This window comes from Ornithorhynchus anatinus, chromosome 1 (genome assembly GCF_004115215.2).
Source record: "Ornithorhynchus anatinus isolate Pmale09 chromosome 1, mOrnAna1.pri.v4, whole genome shotgun sequence".
NCBI lineage: Eukaryota > Metazoa > Chordata > Mammalia > Monotremata > Ornithorhynchidae > Ornithorhynchus > Ornithorhynchus anatinus.
This window is the reverse complement of record NC_041728.1, coordinates 43,974,445-43,995,399: the sequence shown is the minus strand read 5'-3', so window position 1 is coordinate 43,995,399 and position 20,955 is coordinate 43,974,445. Positions and strand designations below refer to the sequence as shown.

General features: G+C 41.4%; 1 protein-coding gene across 3 annotated transcripts in view; it reads left to right on the top strand.

The window, feature by feature from the left end:
- CEP128 (centrosomal protein 128) overlaps nt 1-20,955 on the top strand; it is a 453,487-nt gene that overhangs the window by 120,674 nt on the left and 311,858 nt on the right. For all 3 annotated transcript variants that reach the window (XM_039911721.1, XM_039911722.1, XM_039911724.1), the window contains exons 15-17: nt 5,766-6,116; nt 14,493-15,143; nt 20,147-20,311. In XM_039911721.1, coding sequence (XP_039767655.1) covers nt 5,766-6,116; nt 14,493-15,143; nt 20,147-20,311 — 1,167 coding nt within the window. The remainder of the gene's footprint in view (nt 1-5,765; nt 6,117-14,492; nt 15,144-20,146; nt 20,312-20,955) is intronic.

The following is a 20,955-nucleotide window of genomic DNA, read 5'->3' as shown; positions in this document are numbered from 1 at the left end:
TCAGCACTTACAGTAGTGTTCCCTGCTCACAACCAGTTTACAGTCTACAGGAATACTAGAAAATGCTTGAGATATCCAAATATTTATTCATTTACCTCATCGTTACTATTGATTCTAAGTGAGGTGCTTGGTTTCTCCTCCAAATCAATAGTATTTAGTGAGGAGCGGTATGACTTAGTGGAAAGAACACAGGACTAGGAGTCAGAGGACCTGGGTTCTAATCCAGACTTCTCTACCTTACTGCTGAGTAATCTTGGGAAAGTCATTTAACTTCTCGGTGCCTCAGTTACCTCATCTGTAAGATGGGGTTTAAGACCGTGAGCCCTGTCCAACCAGATTATCTTGTATCTACCCTAGTGCTTAGTACAGTGCCTGGTAAATAGTAAAGTGCTTAACAAATACCACAATTATTATTAGTATTATTATTAGTAGTAGTAGTTGTATTAGTGCTTACTAAGTGTAGAACACTATACTAAGTGCTATATAAACTACAGTAGAGTTAGTAGATACAATAAAATAGCAGTATTAGACATAATAATAATAATAATAATGTTGGTATTTGTTAAGCGCTTACTATGTGCCGAGCACTGTTCTAAGCGCTGAGGTAGACACAGGGGAATCAGGTTGTCCCACGTGGGGCTCACAGTCTTAATCCCCATTTCACAGATGAGGGAACTGAGGCACAGAGAAGTTAAGTGACTTGCCCACAGTCACACAGCTGACAAGTGGCAGAGCTGGGATTCGAACTCATGAGCCCTGACTCCAAAGCCCGTGTTCTTTCCACTGAGCCACGCTGCTTCTCCTGTTCTCATGCTTCTAGACATGCTCTCTGACCTGAAGTAACTTACAATACTGCAGAGGAGACAAATATTTAAATAATTTACAGATGAGCAGAAGAAAGAAAAAGGTAAAGATACATAAGTTATGGCTCAATTGGATATGTAAGAATGGCACAAAAGTGTTACAGGAAGTTTTGATTAAGTGATCAAGTGGTGCAGAAGGCTGAAGTGGCAGCAGGGGCCTTGTAACCTTGGGGTGAATATAAATTAATTGGGAAAGGTCTCCATGGTGTGGAACTAATAGAATATTGACCCTGTTTCACAGGAAATAAATTCCTTTGATCAGTCAGTTGTATTTAGTGAGCACTTACCGGGTATAGAGCACTGCACTAAACTCTTGGGAGAATACAAAATGATAGAGTTGGTAGGCATATTCTTTGCCCACAAGGAGCAAACAGTCTAGGGGGATACAGACATTAAAATACATTACCGTTAAAGAAAATGGGATAGTATAAAGCCATGCACACAAGTGCTGTAGGAGGTCGTGACTACTTGTTAAAGTAGTGCAGTAATGCTGAAATGGCAGCTGAGGAGTTGTAATCTCGGGGAGAGTAGAAATTAATTGGGAAAGGCTTCAGTGGTGTGGAACTAATATACTATTGACTGTTTCATCAATCAATCAATCGTGTTTGTTTAGCACTTACTGCGGCCAGAGCACTGCACTATGTTAGGAAATCAATTCCATTGATTAGTCAGTGGTATTTAGTGGAAATGGGAGAGTATAAAGCTGTATACACAAGTGCTATAGGAGGTAGCTAGTACGTGTTCAAGTGGTGCAGTAGTGCTGAAGTGGCAGTTGGAGAGTTGTAACTTCGGGTAGAGTAGAGATTAATTTGGAAAGCCCTCAGTGGTGTGGAACTAATATGCTATTGACCCTGTTTCTTAGGAAATTATGTCCACAGGACTTAATGGTATTCATTAAGTGCTTGCTGCAAGCAGAGCCTTGTACTAAGCACTTAGGAGAGTACAATACAACAGAGGAGATAGACCTGATACCTAATAATAATAGTAGTAATAATAATAATAATGGTACTTGATTAGCACTTATGTGCCAAGCACTGTTCTAAGTGCTGGAGTAGATACAGGTAAATCAGGTTGGACACAGTCCCTGTCTTGCATGGGGCTCACATTCTTAATCTCCATTTTACAGATGAGGTAACTGAGGACCAGAGAAGTGAAGTGTCTTGCCCAAGGTCACACAGCGGACATGGGGTGGAGCCAGGATTAGATTGGCCTGTACACAAGGGATTCCCTGTACACAAGGAGCTTGTGGACTAGAGGATACAGGCTTGAAACAGTTCACAGTGAATCAAAATAAGAAAGCTCAGAAAGTAATATTTTGAGGAGGATGCAAGACAAAACCTCTTTTGGTAGAAAGAGGAGCCTGCACCCTTGCACCCTTCCTTCTTTCCTTCCTTCTTTCCATCCCTTCACACCTAGTCAAAACATTTGCCCTTCAATCAATCAATCATATTTATTGAATGCTTACTCTGTGTAGAGTATTGTACTAAGCACTTGGGAGTATAAAATTCAATTGAGTTGGCAGACAATTTCCCTGCCCACATTGAGCTTATAGTCTAGAGCGGGAGACAGACATTAATATAAATAAATAACTTACTGAAATGTAGGGCAGAAGGAGAGGTGAAAAAAGGGTACAAATAGAAGTACAAGAATGATGGAGTGGGAGAAGAGAAAATGAGTGCTTAGCCAGAGAAAACCTCTTGGAGGAGATATGCTTTTAATAAAACTCGGGTACTTAACTTCTCTGTGCCTCAGTTACCTCACCTGTAAAATGGAAATTAAGGCTGTGAGTCCCATGTGGGATTGTGTCCAAACTTATTTTCCTGAATTTATCCCAGTGTTCAGTATAGTGCTTGGCACAAAGTGCTTAGCAAATACCATTTGAAAGAAAAAAAAAAGCACTATACTAAACATTTAGAGAGTCCAACCAAAGGCAGGGCCTTCAGGGAATTACAATCTAAATGGGGGAGACAGTCAAATATTACTTACAAGTAGTGAGAGTAGAAGGTAAACTTAGACCATAAATAGTACAAATAGGTCAGAAGGAAAATCTTGAAGAAATAATTGACTTGGCAAATAAAAATACATCTGCATATATGCTGAGGGTCACTTGATTTATGCAACTAGGGTGTTGGGAACTACTCTGTGATGGTTTCCTGGGGGAGGTAGAGTCTAACTGATGTGTTGGCCTCAACAGTCTGAGCAAGAAATTGGAGGCAGAAGAGCAGAGAGGGAGGTTTAGTTTAGAAGGGTAGGGGTTGCTAGGAACAGATGAAGAGAACTGATGAGTGAGAGCTTTGGAGAGCCTTAAAGCCACTTATGAGGAGTTTTTGCTTGATGTGAAGGGAGGATGATAGCCAGATGATTTATATCACAATCAGTTAAATTCTATCATTAACCCCCCCCCCCCCCATAAAGTGGAGCCATAGACATCGAGAGTTGCGGATTGCAGAGTAAACTGTTTTCTGAATCAGGATTAGAGTGAGTTTGTGACTAGACTTTGTAGTGATCTATCCTTTGTATGCCACTAGCCACTCTCCTGCCCTAAAGAGGATGAATTGCAGCAGGTGTATTTTTGAAAGGATATTCTAGTGAAACCTCTCTTGTGATCCTTTATTGGTGAAGCAAATCTAACTCTTAAGGCTAAACCATGGCTCGCAGGAAGAGAAACAGCATGTCCTAGTAGATAGAGCATGGACCTGAGAGTCAGAATGACCTGGGTTCTAATCCCTGCTCTGCCACTTGTCTGCTGTGTAACCTTGGGCAAGTCACTTCACTTCTGTACCTCAGTTACCTCATCTGTAAAACAGGGATTGAGCCTGTGAGCCCCATATGGGATTGGACTGTGTCCAACCTGATTAGCTCTTATCTACCCCAGCAATTAGTACTGTGCTTGGCATAAGGTAAGGGCTTAACAAATACCTTAAAAAAAATGAGAGCCCAGTATAAAACAAAGGTAATGTTCTTGGAATGATACTCCCCCAGACATGCTTTGGAACTATCCCAGGAATTTCAGTGTCAGCATTTCTTGCCTGATGAACAGGTACTTTCATCAAGTACCTTACTTACAGGTACTTTTGTAACCCATACTCTTAATACCTCGCTGCTCTCCTACTACATCCCAGACTGCACATTTCGCTCCTCTAATGACAACCTTCTCACTGTACCTCAACCTCGTCTATCTTGCTGCCGACCTCTCTCCTGCATTCTGCCTCTGACCTGGAACACCCTCCCTTCTCATATCCAATAGACAGTTACTCTTCCCCCATTTAAAGCCTTATTGAAGACACATCTCCTCCAAGAGACCTTCCTTAGTTAAGCCCTCATTTCCACTTCTCCCTCTCCCTTCTGCGGTGCACTGACTTGATCCCTTTTTTCCTCTCCCCTCACAGTCCCACAGCACTTATGTACATATCTGTAACTTATTTATGTTTCTGTTTGTCTCCCCCTCTAGACTGTAAGCTCATTGTGGGCTGAGAACATGTCTGCTTTACTGTTGTATTTTACTCTATGAAGCACTTAGTACAGTGCTCTGCTCACAGTAAGTGCTCACTAAATATGACTGACTGACTAGGTTGCAAGGTCTTCCTTTATCCTGGGAAGCCTTGAGGCTGACCCCAGAGTTGTGGTCGGTTGGCAAAGACATGGGAGACCAAACCCAGCACAGCCAACTTTCCTGAGCAAAAACCTGCCCAGCAGACAGCACTTAAGCCATCTGGGATGCATTGATGAAGATGCAGAGTTTTAATCCCAAGCTAATCACCAATCCTAAAATATTATGACTTCAGTATCGCCAAGTCCTAACCAGTGCATTATATATATAGCTAGATGAAAGGAAAAAATGTAGAATCACAGATTTATCAATCATCAGTGGTTTTTACTGAGCACTTTATTGTATGTAGTGCATTGTAATAAGTGCTTGAGATACAATACAACAAAGTTGGTAAATATGTTCACAGCCCACCAGGAGAGTACAGTGTAGAAAGGGACGCAACCATTAATATGAATAAATGAAAAATATGTACATAAGTGCTGTGGGGATGAGGGAGAATTGAGTATCAGGTCCTTAATGGTACAGATCTAAGTGTGTAGGCCAAGCAGAAGGGAGAGCGAATAGGGGAAATGGCTTAGTTGGGGAAGGTGTCTTGTAGAAGGTGTGATTTAATAAAACTTCTAAGGTAGACAAATTTTTTTCCTAGATTAAAATAAATGACTTGTAGAATTCAGTGTACTTTAAAAAAAAATCAAAAAATCCCTAATGTTGTGGATAATGCAAATTCTTCAGAATAGGCCATCAACTTGTAACTTCATATTATATTGACTTAATTGCAAATAACCTTGTCATAAGTGCCTTTAAAAGGAGGCTTTTTAAGTGGATATTCAGCATAACTTAAGATAAAATGACGCTCCTGTAATCAACTGTCACTTTATAGTTATAATGATTTTTATTTTATTCCCGTGGAAACTAATGTGTAGCTAGAATGTGGTTTAAAATCACATCAATAAATCCCTCTCAATATGACTAACTTTACCACATGTCGGGCCTGAAATTTATTCACCTGGGTAACACGCAGGGTTCTTATTACAGCCGCTCAGAGTGTTTTTCTCATCAAAAATGACTAATTTCTGTGAAGGCTAGTCAGAGCCATGCATATTTTCCTCCCATAGATTACAGCAGTCAAATAAGTAATCCATTCCATAAAAAAAATTCCCTGAATTCTGCATTTTCAAGTCTATTGTGAAGGATGATAGCTTGATATTTTCTTAGAGTAATTGCTAGTTGAACTCGCCTGGAATTGTACCCATCCCTTAGGTTTGTTAGAGAATCCTGTCTCCTGGAATACTGTATTAGCCTAGTTTGGTGGGGGATCTTTCATTTTGACCTGTTTCTTGACCTATTCCTAGGTGCTAACTTTAGACTTAGAGAAGAGGGAGCAGCAGCAGCTACGGATGCTGGACCAGCTGAAAGAAATCCGGAACCGCTACGAGGTTTGCGAGACGGAGCACAGACAGGCCAATCTGCAGCTCACTGAATTGGCGCGACAAGTCGAAGAGTCCACCAAAGAAGCCGAGCGGTACCTCAGTGAGCTCCACCAGTCTGAGGCCCTGAGGCTGGAGGCAGACCGGAAGAAAGAGGAGTTGAAAGCGAAAGCTCAGGAAACCATTAGACAGTGGAAGCTCAAGTGCAGGAAGGTAGAGCAAGACATGGAGAAGCAATCTGAAGCTGTTCATCAACTAACAGACAAGAACAATCAGGTATAAGAACTGCATTCCTAGGGACATAGCTTTCTGTATTGCAGTCTTCTAATGGGTCTAGTAATCACTTCTCAGCCGATTTTTAAAGTCAGTTTACCCCCAACATCTTACTTTTAACCGATCAGTAAGGAAGAAAGCCCTTGATTTTGTTTCTACGTCACCTGAAACCATATTTACTCACAGAATTACCTCCACTGTTTATTTGCCCAAGTTTTTGAAAAAAGAAAATAAATTTGGTACCACATGACTGTAAAGCAGTGATAGCCTCAAGCTGAGGGAGGAGGAAGAGAAGGAGTAGAAGGGTGAGAAAGTGACCAAGCAGATGGAGGTTAGTTAATTGATTAACACTGATAGAGGGCCAGGCAAGGATGAGTGGAAACAACAAAGTAGGTCTTGGAGTTAATGGCCAGGAAAGGTGAGTAGAAATGACAAAACAGGTGTAGGGGAGTTCATGCCAGGGAAGGAGGATCAGAATGGTAAAAAAAAAAATGACAAAACAGCAGGGAAGTTAATTTATTGAGTGTATGCAGCACTTGGGAGAGTTCAGTAGAGAGAAGAGATTCGGTCTCAAATGCTTCTTATCTTACTCTTCCTTCCGTCTTCCTTTCCTCCTCCTTTTTTATCATCTCTTCTTTTTTGTTCTCACCTCATTATTGCTAGACTTTATTTCTATTAAGCCCCCCAATTTCATGCTACAAAAATTATGATGAAATAGGGGCAATAGTGAGTAAATATGCTTTTTTTCATGTGGTCAGTTGAACTGCCAATCAGTTAATTGTATTCATTGAGTGCTTACTATGTGCAGAGCATCATGCCTAGTGCTTGGGAGAGTGCAGTTTAACATTTTTTTTTATGGTGGTTGTTAAGCACTTACTGTGTGACAGGCACTGAATTATTCATTCATTCAATAGTATTTAAATTGAGCACTTACTATGTGCAGAGCACTGTACTAAGCGCTTGGAATGTACAAATCGGTAACAGATAGAGTCCCTGCCCTTTGATGGGCTTACAGACTAATCGGGGGAGACGGACAGACAAGAACAATAGCAGTAAGCTAACCAGGGTGGACACTGTCCTTGTCCCACATGGGGTTTGCAGTCTTAATTCCCATTTTACAGATGAGGTAATTGAGGCACCAAGAAGTTAAGGTCACTCAGCAGATAAAGTGACTTGCTCAAGGTCATACTTGCCCTGACACAAGGAGCTCACAGTCTAGATGAGGAGACAAACATTAAAATAAATAATCACAATAATAATGGTATTTGTTAAATGTTTACTATGTGCCAAGCACTGTTCTAAGTGCTGATTGATGTGTGCATCAGTCCTGTGGGGCTGAGAGTGAAGTGAATAAAAGGTACAAATTCAACTGTGACAAATGGTAATGCAGACGAAGGAGGGAGTAGGAGAAATGAGGGTTTAGTCAAGGAAGACCTCTTGGAGAAGATGTGATTTCAATAAGGCTTTGAAGGAGGTGAGAGTGATTGTCAGATATCAGGGGGAAGGGAGAGAGGATGGTCAAGGGGTCAGCAGTGAGATAGATTGAGGTAAGAGCGTCAAGAGAGAGCTGAGAGGGCAGGTCTGGGGGCAGGAGGTAGCTCACCTCATAGCAGAATGCAAATTTTCCTCTAATGCATGTATTTACAATGTGTTTTGGATATTATGCTGTTGGGGAATTAGGCAGTGTTCTTCAGGCAATGTGCATGTTTCAGGAAGCAGCACAAGGTTTTGTCAGAAGAAACAGCTTTGTTTATATGCATGGTGTCTGAATTTTCTTTAAAATAGAGTTCTTCGAGAATGCAGCTCCACGTTTTTGGAATTCTCATTGTATTGATATTTGAGAGTTCTGGCCATCCTTTCTGTGTTTCAGTTCCGACATTGTTCGAAATAAGGACTCTTAAGCATGAACCTTATTTCTAGGTCTACTCTGGGCAGGAACCATGTTAGACTATTAAAATGCTTGACTTTAACAAGGTAACTGTTTTCCCAATGGTGTCATAATGTGTAAACTTCCTTGAGCCTAGCTCTAATGCTATTTTGACCAAAAAAAAATCATTGTTAAATGAATGCCCTGCACATCCTTTTCTCAGATAGATTATATATTACTATGTTGGTTCCCAAATGTATATTTGAAGTAAATTAAAACCAGAAACTCAGTGTGCAAACTGGAAAATCATGTTGAATTTTGTTTATTAAAAGCATTTGTTGAGCACTCTGAGCAGAGCATTGTATTCAGTGCTGGGGAAAAGAACAAGAAAATTTAGTCAGATAGGGTCCCTCGCCCACAGTGAAAGAAATAACATGAAAAATAAAGCAAATCCAATATATTGATGACAACAGCCGGGAAGATAAACGTTCCAATACAATACTGTGTGAGGGTTAGAATACAGTCCTGGGGCTCTTCACTGCTCCTGAAGGATTACCAGAGTCCAAAAGCAACCAACTGTGTCAGCAGGAGTGCTTCTTCCTGTTCAGCATCTGAGACCAGAATACTCCCTGGAGATGCCTGTTTGGAAGGGGGAATGTCACCTGTTAGGGCCCAGATTAAATTTCCTACTAAATACTTAATTTATAATTTTCTGCCTTTGTTGCTTGGATTTCCTCTTCATTAATATCCGGAACTCTATCCAATTCAGTGGTGCAATTCACTTAGATATGCTGAATTTACTTCAGAAAATTAAAGAACTCCAGGTTTCATTATATTTATGAAAATGAATAGCAATGACTAACAGTGTGTGAGGGAGAAAGATGCTACTTGGGTTTTGAAGAGGGCTTAAAAGACAATGGAAAGGGAGTAGTTTTCTGTTTGAAGTAACATTTCTCCAACTAATGTTCAAAGTTAAAAGAGGAATAATAATAATAATTTTGGTATTTGTTAAAGGCTGTGTGCCAAGCACTGTGCTAATCCCTGGAGTAAATATACAGGATAATTAGATTGGACACAATTCATGTCTCTCATAGGACTCCCAGTCCAAAAGGGAGGGAGACAGATATTTAATTCTCATTTTACATATGAGGGAAATGAAACCCAGAGAAATTAAGTGACTAGGCCAAGGTCAGACAGGCGGCATGTGGCAGAGTTTGGGATTAGAACCCATGTCTCCTGGCTCCCAGTCATGTGCTTGATTCACTGGGCCACCCTGTTTCCTTATGAGTTATGTAGTATCCTCCAAAAAATGCTTATGCTTTCGGCTGCGCAGCTCTAGAGCCTACTATGGTCCCGAGGCCATCCTGGGAGTTTGATATATTCTGAAGGAACCTCCCCCATTTCTGAGGGTTCCCATTTTTGTGGGAAGCTGGCAGAGACTTGCACTGGGGAATTCCAGAAGTTCTATTTGCTAGAGTCTTGGGGCAGAGGCCCTGGTTGAATTCTAGTACTCCAGTTTCATTCCCTATAATAGTTGTTCCCTCCAAGGAGCTCTGGAGCTCGAAATTTTTAGATGTTCAAAGCTAAACCATTATACCCAGTTCATTCATTCATTCGGTCGTATTTATTGAGCACTTACGGTGTGCAGAGCACTGTACTAAGTGTTTAAGAGAGTACAGTATAACAATAAACCTATACATTTTCTGCCTACAACGAACTCACACTCTAAAAGGGGAGTCTACAGTAGAGTGTACAGTTTACCAACATTCTCCCCACCTTCAAAGCATTATTAAAAGCACATCTCCTCCAAGAGGCCTTCCCCGACTAACCTCTCATTTCCTCTTATTCCTTATTCACCCCACCCTCAGCCCCGCAGCACTTTTTTATGGTATTTGATAAGCCCTTACTGTGTGTCAGTAAGCACCTAGAAATGCAAGCTAATCAGGTTGGACACGGTCCATGTCCCACATGGGGCTCACAGTCTTAATCCCCATTTTACAGATGAGGTGACCGAGACTCAGAGAAGTAAAGTAACTTGCCCAAAGTCACACAGCCAACAAGTGGCAGTCAGGTTTAGAACCCAGGTCCTTCTGACACCCAGGCCAGTGCTCTATGTATCCATTCATTCATTCAATAGGATTTATTGAGCGCTTACTATGTGCAGAGCACTCTACTAAGTGCTTGGAATGTGCAATTCGGCAACAGATAAAGACCATCCCTGCCCAATGACGGGCTCATAGTCTAAACGGGGGAGACAGACAGCGAAGCAAAACAGAAAAAAGCAAAAACATCATCAAGATAAATAGAATCAAGGAGATATACACCTCATTGACAAAATAAATAGGGTAATAATATATACAAATGAACACAGTGCTGAAGGGAGGGGAAGGGGGAAGAGCACAAGGTGGGGGAGAGGGGAAGAGAAGGGGATCAGAGGGAAAGGGAGCTCAGTCTGGGAAGACCTCCTGGAGCAGGTGAACTTTCAGTAGGGCTTTGAAGAGGGGAAGAATTTGGCAGATATGAGGGTGGGCATTCCAGGACAGCTGTAGGACGTAGGCCAGGGGTCGATGGCAGGATAGGCATGAATGGGGGACAGTGAGGAGGTGAGCAGCAGAGGAGCAGAGTGTACAGGGTGGGCAGTAGGAAGAGAGAAGGGAGGTGAGGTAGGAGAGGGCAAGATGAGGGAGAGCTTTGAAGCCAATAGTGAGGAGTTTTTGTTTCCTGTGACGGTGGATACGCAACCACTGGAGGTTTTTGAGGAGGGGAGTGACATGCCCAGAGCGTTTCTGTAGGAAACATCCTCTGGTGTGTTCTTGTCAAATAGAGCATGGATAGAGCACGGGCCTGGGAGTGAGAAGGACCGGGAATCTAATCCTGGCTCTGCCATTTGTCTGCTGTGTGAACTTGGCCAACACTTCACTTCTCTGTGCCTCAGTTATGTCATTGGTAAAATGGAGACGAAGACATGAGCCCCGTGTGGGATAGGAAGTGTCCAACTTGATTAGCTCATCTCTACCCCAGCGCTTAGTACAGTGCCTGGCACCTAGTAAACACTTAACAAATGCCATTAAAAAATATTTAAAGTTTTGAGTGCTGCCTAAAGCCATTGGAAGGGATCAGGATTTATGGATGGCACTGTACAGAACAATATCACAACATCAAATTGCTTTGCATGTCATTTCGAGACTGAGGCTGGTTTGTCAACCTTTACTGGAGGCTCCATATCCATCTTCAGGTTAGTACTTGTACCTGGAGCTTTTTATTCCAGTCAGACTGCTAGAATGTTGTGGCTGGGCACTTTGAAGATTTACTTATTATCCAGGAGCTTTATTGTTAGCCCCTTTGGGGATTGGGATTGGGATTTCCGTTTGGCTCAAGAAGACCAGTGGGTATCATTAGACACAAAAAGGAGCCGATTTACGGCACATTTACTTACTGCTCTATCTGTGCTTGGGAGGATTTTGTATATCAACTTACAAATCTATTATTGTCTTGGATACATTTAAAAAAAGAAGCCCACAAAAGACCTTTTACTCCAGTTTAGTAACATAAGCTCAGAAAAATATTGTTGGCACCAATGATTTTTAAAAGCTGGTGTGGCAGTATGTTTGAAAATGAAGATTAAAAAGATAAAGAGTTCTTGGGCATTAGGTATAAAATCGCTCTATGGAGTCAATCCCCAGTGCCAGGTTTTAAACACTGTAGCTGAGTGTTTTTTGGAAAGGAAAAATGGATAGGACCTTTACAATATCAACTTAAATAACCCAGTTCTTCTCTAACAAGATGGTATTCTTGCAGAACTCTGTGTTAAGGAACACATGCATTTCTCATCTAATTTGACACTGCATGCGTGTACACAAGCCACTTTCTCAGTGCCGTACTACACTGTGGCCATGGAGGTTCCTAACAAAGGTCTAGTCAAAATGCGTGGGGAAATTCTGCTTTATGTCAGACCTGAGTATATGCTGTTATATGGGTTAAGAATCTCTTCTACCTCAGATTTGACATCTCTGGTTGCCTCATATGATTACTGTTTCAGGGATCTCACAGTAAAGGCTGAAGAGTGTCGGCATGTTTCAACAGCTTTTATAAACATGTTTGAATCATCCCTTTTTTTAAGTTAGGGATTTTAGAATCTTGGAAATGAAGTTGACAGATAGATGTCACATTAGAAAACAATGTCATTGAAGGAAGATATTCCATATCAAACAAAATACATGCCATTATGAATGAAAGCAAAAGATTACTCTGCACTGTCTTTAAAAGACAATGTTACAGATTTTGCATCTGAGTGAAGACATGTAAATTGTGCTTATGTGGGGAGTTTTAGGGAAATAGACAAATACAGTTTGGATAGCTTTGAACACTGCAGACAGGCACAGATAAGGGAGGATGTTCAGTAGTGTTTTTTCTTTTCAAATATTGTTTGAAGTCGTTGCTTCTGATTTACATGCCTTGAAAATGGTAATGGAAAATTTCAAATTTGGATTATCATCATTGCCTACAATTATTACAAATGCATGCAAATTCCTTTTGAACCTAGAAAATGGAAAATCTTGCCGAGGTCTAATTTTTGGATAAATTGTTATATTCACCCTGCCTTGTTATCAAAGTTTTTGGCTTAATATTATGACTTCTAGAATCTCCAGATCACAGTGCTTTCCTCCTGTGTGTTTAATAAATTGCCCTGTTGAGAATGTATGACGTGTATCCATGTATACGTACCACTAATATGCATCTTTTAAAAGTGCTATTTTAAAATGATTTGAATGAATTTGTGATTAATGCTAAATTTCATTTCTTTAGAATTATGTGAGGTCCTGTAATGCACAGGCAATTAAAATATCCAAAATAGACTCCAGCAATCTCTTTTTTCATAGTACCGTGTCTGTAATGCTTTGAATTCACTTCAAGTGTATTCTATTCCCTAGAGTCTTAGAAGTTCTTCCAGCATTTCATTTTTATTTTTCTCTTTGCCCTTGTCTTTCATGTTGCTTTAGTGTTTTCTTGTTTCATCTTTCCTTCTGTTTCTATTGCCCTTCCCTCTTCCTGCTTACACTGTGAAGCCCTCAAAGGCAAGGGACCATGTCTGATTCCCATTTGTGTATTTTTCCTACTGCTTAGTAATGTGTTCTGTACACTGTAGGTGCCTAATGAATATTATTACTTCTGAATGAGAGATTGGCCACCACTGGCTCTAGGGCTATCTTGGAGCTTACTGTGGTTCTCAGGCAGAGCTTCTGGCTAAGGCGGAGAAGTTAGGGATGGAAGACGCTGCCAAATTCACAGTACCAAGTAGACATTGTGAGACTGGCCCATTTCTGCCTGGATTGGGGGCAGTCGGCAGTAGACAGCCCCCCAGGGTGGGGAGTACCCCCAGTGAGTCATAATAATAATAATGATGGTTCTTGTTAAGCACTTACTATATGCCAAGCACTGTTCTAAGCACTCAGGTAGATACAAGTCATTCAAGTTGGACACAATCCCCAGCCCACATAGGACTCACACTCTTAATCCCCATTTTATAGATGAGGTAACTGAGGCCCAGGGAAATTAAGCAACCTGCCCAAGGTCACACAGCAGACATTTAGTGGAGCCGGGATTAGAACCCAGGTCCTTCTGAATCCCAGGCCCATACTCAGTCCAGTAAGCCACATTGGTCCTCTGGGCCCATCGTTCCTCTTTCTCTGCTGCTCGGCTTCTCTCCCTTCCCTTCCCCTCTGTTCCCTTCCCATCTCTTCTCTTCCTCTCTCCTTTCTCCATGCTTCTCGATCCCATCTGCTCTCTCTTCTCCCCTCTCCTCCTCACCCCATCTGTCCCTTCCCCTTCTCTCCCTTTCCTCCTCAGCTCTCCTGTTCCTCTGGCAGCAACCTCTGTTGCTACAGAGCAGCAGCACAGGGCCACTACAATATGACTTCGCTCCATATACAGGGTGATATAATATCATGTGCCACATTTTGACCATAAATACTATGGCTTTTTGTGCACCAAATGCTCCAAGTTTTCACTTTGGCTCTTCTGCCAGAACAGGTGGCCAGCCTCTGTTTCTTTGGGCCCCAAATTAGTTACCATTCCTTTTCCCTTTCCCTCAGTCACTCTCACCATCACTAAAATTAGGAAACTATTGGAAAGATTATTGCTTCAGGTTCTTTGAGATGTCCAATTTCAGAATTTTCTACAGGAATTAAAGCTTGACATTATCAAAACCCTACAGAAAACAATGGTAATGATTGAATTGAGGTGTTTGTACACACAAACCACACATGATGAATTAGTCTCGGATCCTGTTCCATCCTCTTTTAGTACCCTAATCTCATTTTTTTCCCTAATAGAAAACACTGTTGAGTCTGTTAGCAAAACTGAGAGGGGAGAGGAAGATGAAAATAAAGTTCATTCTTAAATGAATATTCCAACCAAAAACACCGAAATTATTTTATGTTACAAAGTAGGTTCCAGAATGAATATCAAATCTATTTTTGAATAATGTTTTTCCTCTTCTCTTAATTTTCCAGGTACTTAAAGAAAAGGATGACTTGAAGGCCAAACTTTTTGCAGCTCTCCACCAGATAGAAAACCTCCGAAAGGAGTTGAACGAGCTGTTATCCAAGCGGGTCCAACAAGAAGAAGAGCTTCACCAAAAGGAACTGAAACTCAAGGAAGCCCAGTCTCAACAAATGGATCTTGAACAGGAGGTGAGGGGCGCCCGGGATACCACAAATCGATTGGAAAATGAACTGCAAGAACAGAGTCGACTTCAAAAGCAGACAAAAATGGAGAGAGAACATTTGGAGGAAGAATGTGCAGCGCTAAACAGGCTCCATGAGAAGGACAAGGAGAGGCTTCTAGAGATGCAAGAAGCCGTCAAGAACCTGAGTGCCATTCGAGCGGAGTTGGCCAACAACCTAGCCGAGGAAGAGAGATCGAAGAAGGAGGCATTGAAGAGCCTTTCTGATATCAAGAAGCAGGAAGCATCATGGCAAGAGGAGATGACTGCAGCCATCAGGCAGTTCAAACTAGAGAGGGATGTTCACCAGAGGGAGCTGGAAGATCTTCGATCAGAGTTGCAGAATGTGAAAGCCAAACATGAACAAAACATCCAGGAGCTGATGAAGCAGTTTAAACAAGAACAGGATGAGGCTGAGAGTCACATTTGGACATTGAAGGTACCTATGTCAAGCAGTTCTGATACAGGTGTCTCCAGGGTCATGCAGTTGGCATGGCAGCCTTTAAGCACTTTGGTTGCCACTAAAGCCCCATATCCTTCTACCCTACCATTTCCCCTATCCATAATGCATTTTAATGTCCATCTTCCCCCACAGGCAGTAAGCTGCTAGTGGGGAGGGATCATGTACATTCCAAGCACTTAGTATAGTGCTCTGCATGCAGTAAGTGCTCAGTAAATATCATTGATTGATAGAAAAACCTTTTGAGATCACTCTGCAATTCTGAGTTCTGCAGAAAGGCTGAAGCCCAAAATAAAGGGCTTTATTAATGCTAATTGAGACTGATTAGGGAATTAGTTATGGCACGTTGGGAAGTTTAAAAAGAATGCTTAGTTCTTTTGGGGGTTCGGGAAGAGAAGAGGTCATGTTAAGCCTCACACTGGAACATGCCCTCATTCAGCATACCTTGGTCTTGGCAAACATTTCACCTTTGAGAAGGTCAGAAATTAATATGTAAAAAGATCTTATCAGTAGCAACTCTAGTGAATCAGGCCATAAACTGTTTAGAAAAGATAACCAGAGCCCAAATATTTGATTTTTGAGCCTTTCTGCTTGTTAATGTGGCTTGAACAAATGTCAATTCTGACATATCTGAAAATGGACAGGAAAAAATCTCAAGTTTAGTTTTTATTTCTCTCAACTGTAATTTCATCTGGGCCGAAGCTGGGAGGGTCCAGGGCAGCCCTGTTTTACCTTGCTCTGAAATTCCTATAGCATTCATTCTTACTAAGATAATGCAATCTATTTTTTAGAGGTGTCCTGGAAAATAGAGGTGGACGATATGGGCCTCCTTTGATATTCCTCCTTATTTAGTTCCATGGAAACTGCATGAGAGAATAAATGACTAGCTAGGGTTATTTTCAACCCGACGATCAGTGGCATTTATTGAGCATCTACTGTGTGAAGAACATTGTACCTCCCATAGGTGCAATGTTGAAAAGGAGTAATTGGTTCCTGGATACCCCAAATCAGATCTAAGTCATATCAGTAAGGAAAAAAACCCAGTTCCTCAACAGAGAACAGGGCAGAATGAACCACATTTGGCTGCTCGGGAGCACAGCCAAGTGTCTGTGATCAGGGTTGTTAGATGATGAATGATGAGCCCACGCTCCTGTCTGGAGCAGAGGACTTGGGGTCCCTGGCCCTGGGTGATAGTAATAATAATGATGGTATTTATTAAGCGCATACTATGTGCCAAGCACTGTTCTAAGTAAACAGGGGGACCCTGGGAGTTACGCTCACCGAGCTGGGCTTTCTGCGGGCATTGAGTTCACCCAACCCCAGTGACCCCTTTAAATAGTCAAATCAACCAATAGTGTTTATTAAGCACTTACTCTACAGTTTTCCCATGTGATCTGATCTGTGTAGTTGCCGACCTCTCACCCATGTCCTGTCTCTGGTCTGGAACGCCCTCCCTCTTCTGATCCAACAGAGGAACAGTGTGCCTTAGTGGACAGAGCATGGGCTTGGGAGTCAGAGGTGTGGGTTCTAGCCCCGGCTCTGGCACTTATCAGCTATGTGACTTTGGGAAAGTCACTTAACTTCTCTGTGCCTCAGTTACCTCATCTGTAAAATGGGTATTAAGACTATGAGCCCCATGTGGGACAACCTGATTACCTTGTACCTCCCCCAGTGCTTAGAACAGTGTTTGGCACATAGTAAGAGCTTAACAAATACCATCATTATTATTATCATTACTATTGTCACTCTCCCCACTTTCAAAGCCTTAGTGAAGGCACATCTCCTTCAAGAGGCTATCCTCAACTAAGCCCTCATTTCCTCTTCTCCCACTACCTTTTGTGCCACCTTTGCTCTTGGACTTGCACCCTTTTTTCATCCCTCCCTCAGCCCCATATCACTAATGTACATATTGTAATTTATTTATTTATAATAATATCAGTCTCTCCCGCTAGATAGTAAGCTTGTTGTGACCAAGGAACGTGTCTACCAACTCTTTTATATTGTACTCTCTGAAGCGCTTTGGTCATGAAACACATCTGCCAACTCTGTTATATTGTACTCTCCCAAGTGCTTAGGCCAGTGCTCTGCACACAGTAAGCATTCAATAAATACAATGGATTGATTGATTGATTGATGACAGGCCACTGTTCTAAGCCCTTGGGAAATAATAATGATGGTATTTGTTAAGCGCTTACTATGTGCAGAGCACTGTTCTAAGCGCTGGGGTAGACACAGGGGAATCAGGTTGTCCCACGTGGGGCTCACAGACTTCATCCCCATTTTACAGATGAGGTAACAGGCACAGAGAAGTGAAGCGACTTGCCCACAGTCACACAGCTGGCAAGTGGCAGAGCTGGGATTTGAACTCATGACCTCTGACTCCAAAGCCCGGGCTCTTTCCACTGAGTCACACTGCAGCCAGTTTGATAGACACGATCTCTGCCCTCAAGGAGCTTACAGTGTCTCATTGCACTGGTCTTCCAAGCTTCTTGTTGCAGTTTTAACTGAAGGAATTTCTTGTGAAAATTGTTACTTTTAAACATCAAAAATAATGAGTTCAATATCTCAGAAGATCTGATTAGTTCCATTAAAGTAGTGGAGGTCTATGCATACTTTTGAGAAGGCCCCTTTCATAATATATTTTTTGTGTTCATTATCCAAGTAGCACCTGGTCACCTCTACAAGCAGTCTACCAGTTTCTGAGAATATTCCAGTGCCTACTGAGGGAAACATTCTAGACTGTGAGCCCGCTGTTGGGTAGGGATTGTCTCTGTTGCCGAATTGTGCTTTCCAAGCGCTTAGGACAGTGTTCTGTTCACAGTAACTGCTCAATAAATACAATTAAATGAATTGAATGAAACATTGTTGCGAAACGAGAAAACTGTGGTCCTAACTTTAGCAGCTGATAGTCTGGGCTCACAATAATGACTGCACCGAAGTCTTACTTCCACCCTCATTTTCTGATACTTTTCGAGTGTCCTATTAAAATAAACTACATGCAGTTAATGTTCAGTGAATGATTTTTCTCCAGCTAAATAGATTGTCAGTGTTTGTCATTATGTAGGGGCTAACACCCACTGCACCATATTGAAAATAGCATTAGATTCTTTGTTTTTACTAGAAAATCGTTTTCTAATTTTTTTTAGTTGAATTTAAATTGTCTCTCTCCAATGTATCTCTTTTGATTGAGTTCAGTGGCAACAAGCACTCTGCAGCTCCCTGCATTTTGTGCTGCATTAGGGATTGCAGGTTTCCTGTAGAATATTTCACACTCATTACCAGTACAGAACAGCTTTTATTGGCTGAAGTAGTGGTTGATTAACTAAATTTATATGATTAATCAATTGAATTAAGGGGCTTTATAGGCTTAATGAATTGGAAATAGTAGAAGATTGCCTAATGTAAACACACTATTCTATAACATAACAATTCATTATATAATGTTTGCTAGCTTATTAGTTTGGCATTTTATAGCTCAATCTCTCCTAGATTATAGTTTTATGTTTGCTATATGGTTAATCCTCAAGACTTCATAGCATCTGCTAACCCAAAATGTATGGAGAGACTTCAAGTCTTAAAATGGGGAAACAATCTTAAAGTGGAAGCCTTGTGGCCTGTGGAAAGAGCAGAGGCCTGGGAATCAGAGCACCTAGGTTCTAATCCTGGTCCACCACTCAACTTCTGGGTGATCTTGGGAAAGTCACTTAATTTCTCTTCAATTCCTGCTTCAGATTACTCAGCTGCAAAATGGGAATTCAACATCTGTTCTCCCTCCTACTTAGACTGTGAGCCCCTTGTGCACCAGGGACTTCTATCTCCCCCAGCACCTAGAACAATGCTTGAAACATTCATTCAGTAATTCATTCAGTCATATTTCTTAAGCGCTTATGGCTTACTGTGTGCAGAGTACTGTACTAAGCACTTGGGAAAGTACAATGCAACAATAAACAGTGACAATCCCTGCCCACAACAAGCTCACAATCTAGAGAGGAGGAGACAGACATCAATGCAAATAAAGACATCAATGCAAATAAATAAAATTACAGACATATACATAAAGTGCTGTGGGGCTGGGGCGTGGTGGGAAAGAGCAAAGGGAGCAAGTCAGGGTGACGCAGAAGGGAGTGGGAGATGAGGAAGAGTGGGGCTTAGTCTGGGAAGGCCTCTTGAAGGAAAAGTGCCTTCAGTTAGGCTTTGAAGCAGGAGAGAGTAATTATCTGGCGGATTTGAGGAGGGAAGGTGTTCCAGGCCAGAGGCAGGATGTGGATCAGGGATCGGTGGCAAGACAGACAAGATTGAGGCACAGTGAGAAAGTCAGCACCAGAGGAACGAAGTATGTGGGCTGGGTTGTAGAAGGAGAGAAGCGAGGTAAGGTAGGATGGGGCAAGGTGATGGAGTGCTTTAAAGCCAATAGGGAGGAATTTTTGTTTGATGACAACCACTGGAGATTGTTGAGGAGAGGGGCGACAGGTCCTGAAAGTGTCTATAGAAAGATGATCTGTTTCTGTAGAAAGATGCACATGTTAAGTGCATAACAAATACCACACAAAAAATTGAAGTCATTAGCAAAGAAAAACAAAAAAGCATATGCTTCATTGTGCCTGTTAGTACTCTCCTGGCAATGAGGTGATGGCTAGAAGTCAAGTTTTTTATTATTATTGGAACATGTGAAATGAGGCACTTATTGATCTCATATTGATCTTTTGATTCATGCCCCCTGCCCAAGGGTAATACATTAATAAATATGTTTGAAATTAGTGAGTGTGGGTGAAAACACATTTCTATTTCTTTCCTAAATCTCTTACTTGTTCCATATTTTATTTAATGTGAGTGGTTTCAGACACAGTAGCCAACTGATTTTTAAGATGTTTTACTCATTTCTATTATCGTTTCATGTGTATTTTGGGAAGGTGACCAGGCTCATTTTTAAAACTTGGCTTTTGACAAGTCTGCTTTTCCTTTTCCTGCCCCTCTTTCATTAGACAGAAAAAGCAGAGGATCAGAATTTGGTCGAAGCTCAGCGTTGGCAGGTGGAGAATATGAAAGTTGAATGTGACAGACTGACAGAAGAGTTAATGCAGAATGAGGAGGCAAATACAAAACTTAAGCGAAAATACCAGCTCATGAAGCAGCAACTGGAGGAAAAGGTAAAAGAGGTGTCTCTATTTAAGATACCAAGCATTTGGAGATGGCTGCTCCTTTTTCTTCTGTACAGTTTAGGAAATGAGCAATTATGTTGGCCTGTCTTAAAGAAATCATCTTCACCAAAACCCGAGATTCAGTATACTGGATCTCTTACTCTGCTGGACATCTACTACTCATTAAGCAAGTAATAGAGTATTACTGGGATCTGTTTAAATTTCCATTGCGTTTTAAACTAGGATTGTGGGGGTGGAAAAGACTTGATGAGGCAGATCTTGCCAATGAGGAAGTTATTTTCCATATACTAGTTTTGTGCTTCAGGAGATGGCTTATTAACCCCTTAAGATCTCCAAAATGTTGTTTAGGGAGCTGCTGAAAATATTTTGCTCAGTGTTAATATTGTAGCTGGCAGTGATCTCTCCCCCCCTTTTTTTGTAGCCCTCTGAGTTTCCTTTTCTAAGTGAGTTTTGTTTCATCAGTTTCTCTACTTGAAAATGACTATATAGGATAGTACCATTCTGCTGTGAATGAGTCGATGATCTGCCCAAAATGTTGAGAGAACACAAACTGATGAAGAAACAGTCTGATACTTTTTGTTTTCTTTTTCTTAATTTCATTCTGCTTTTTCCTGTTCACTTTCTCCTTTGCT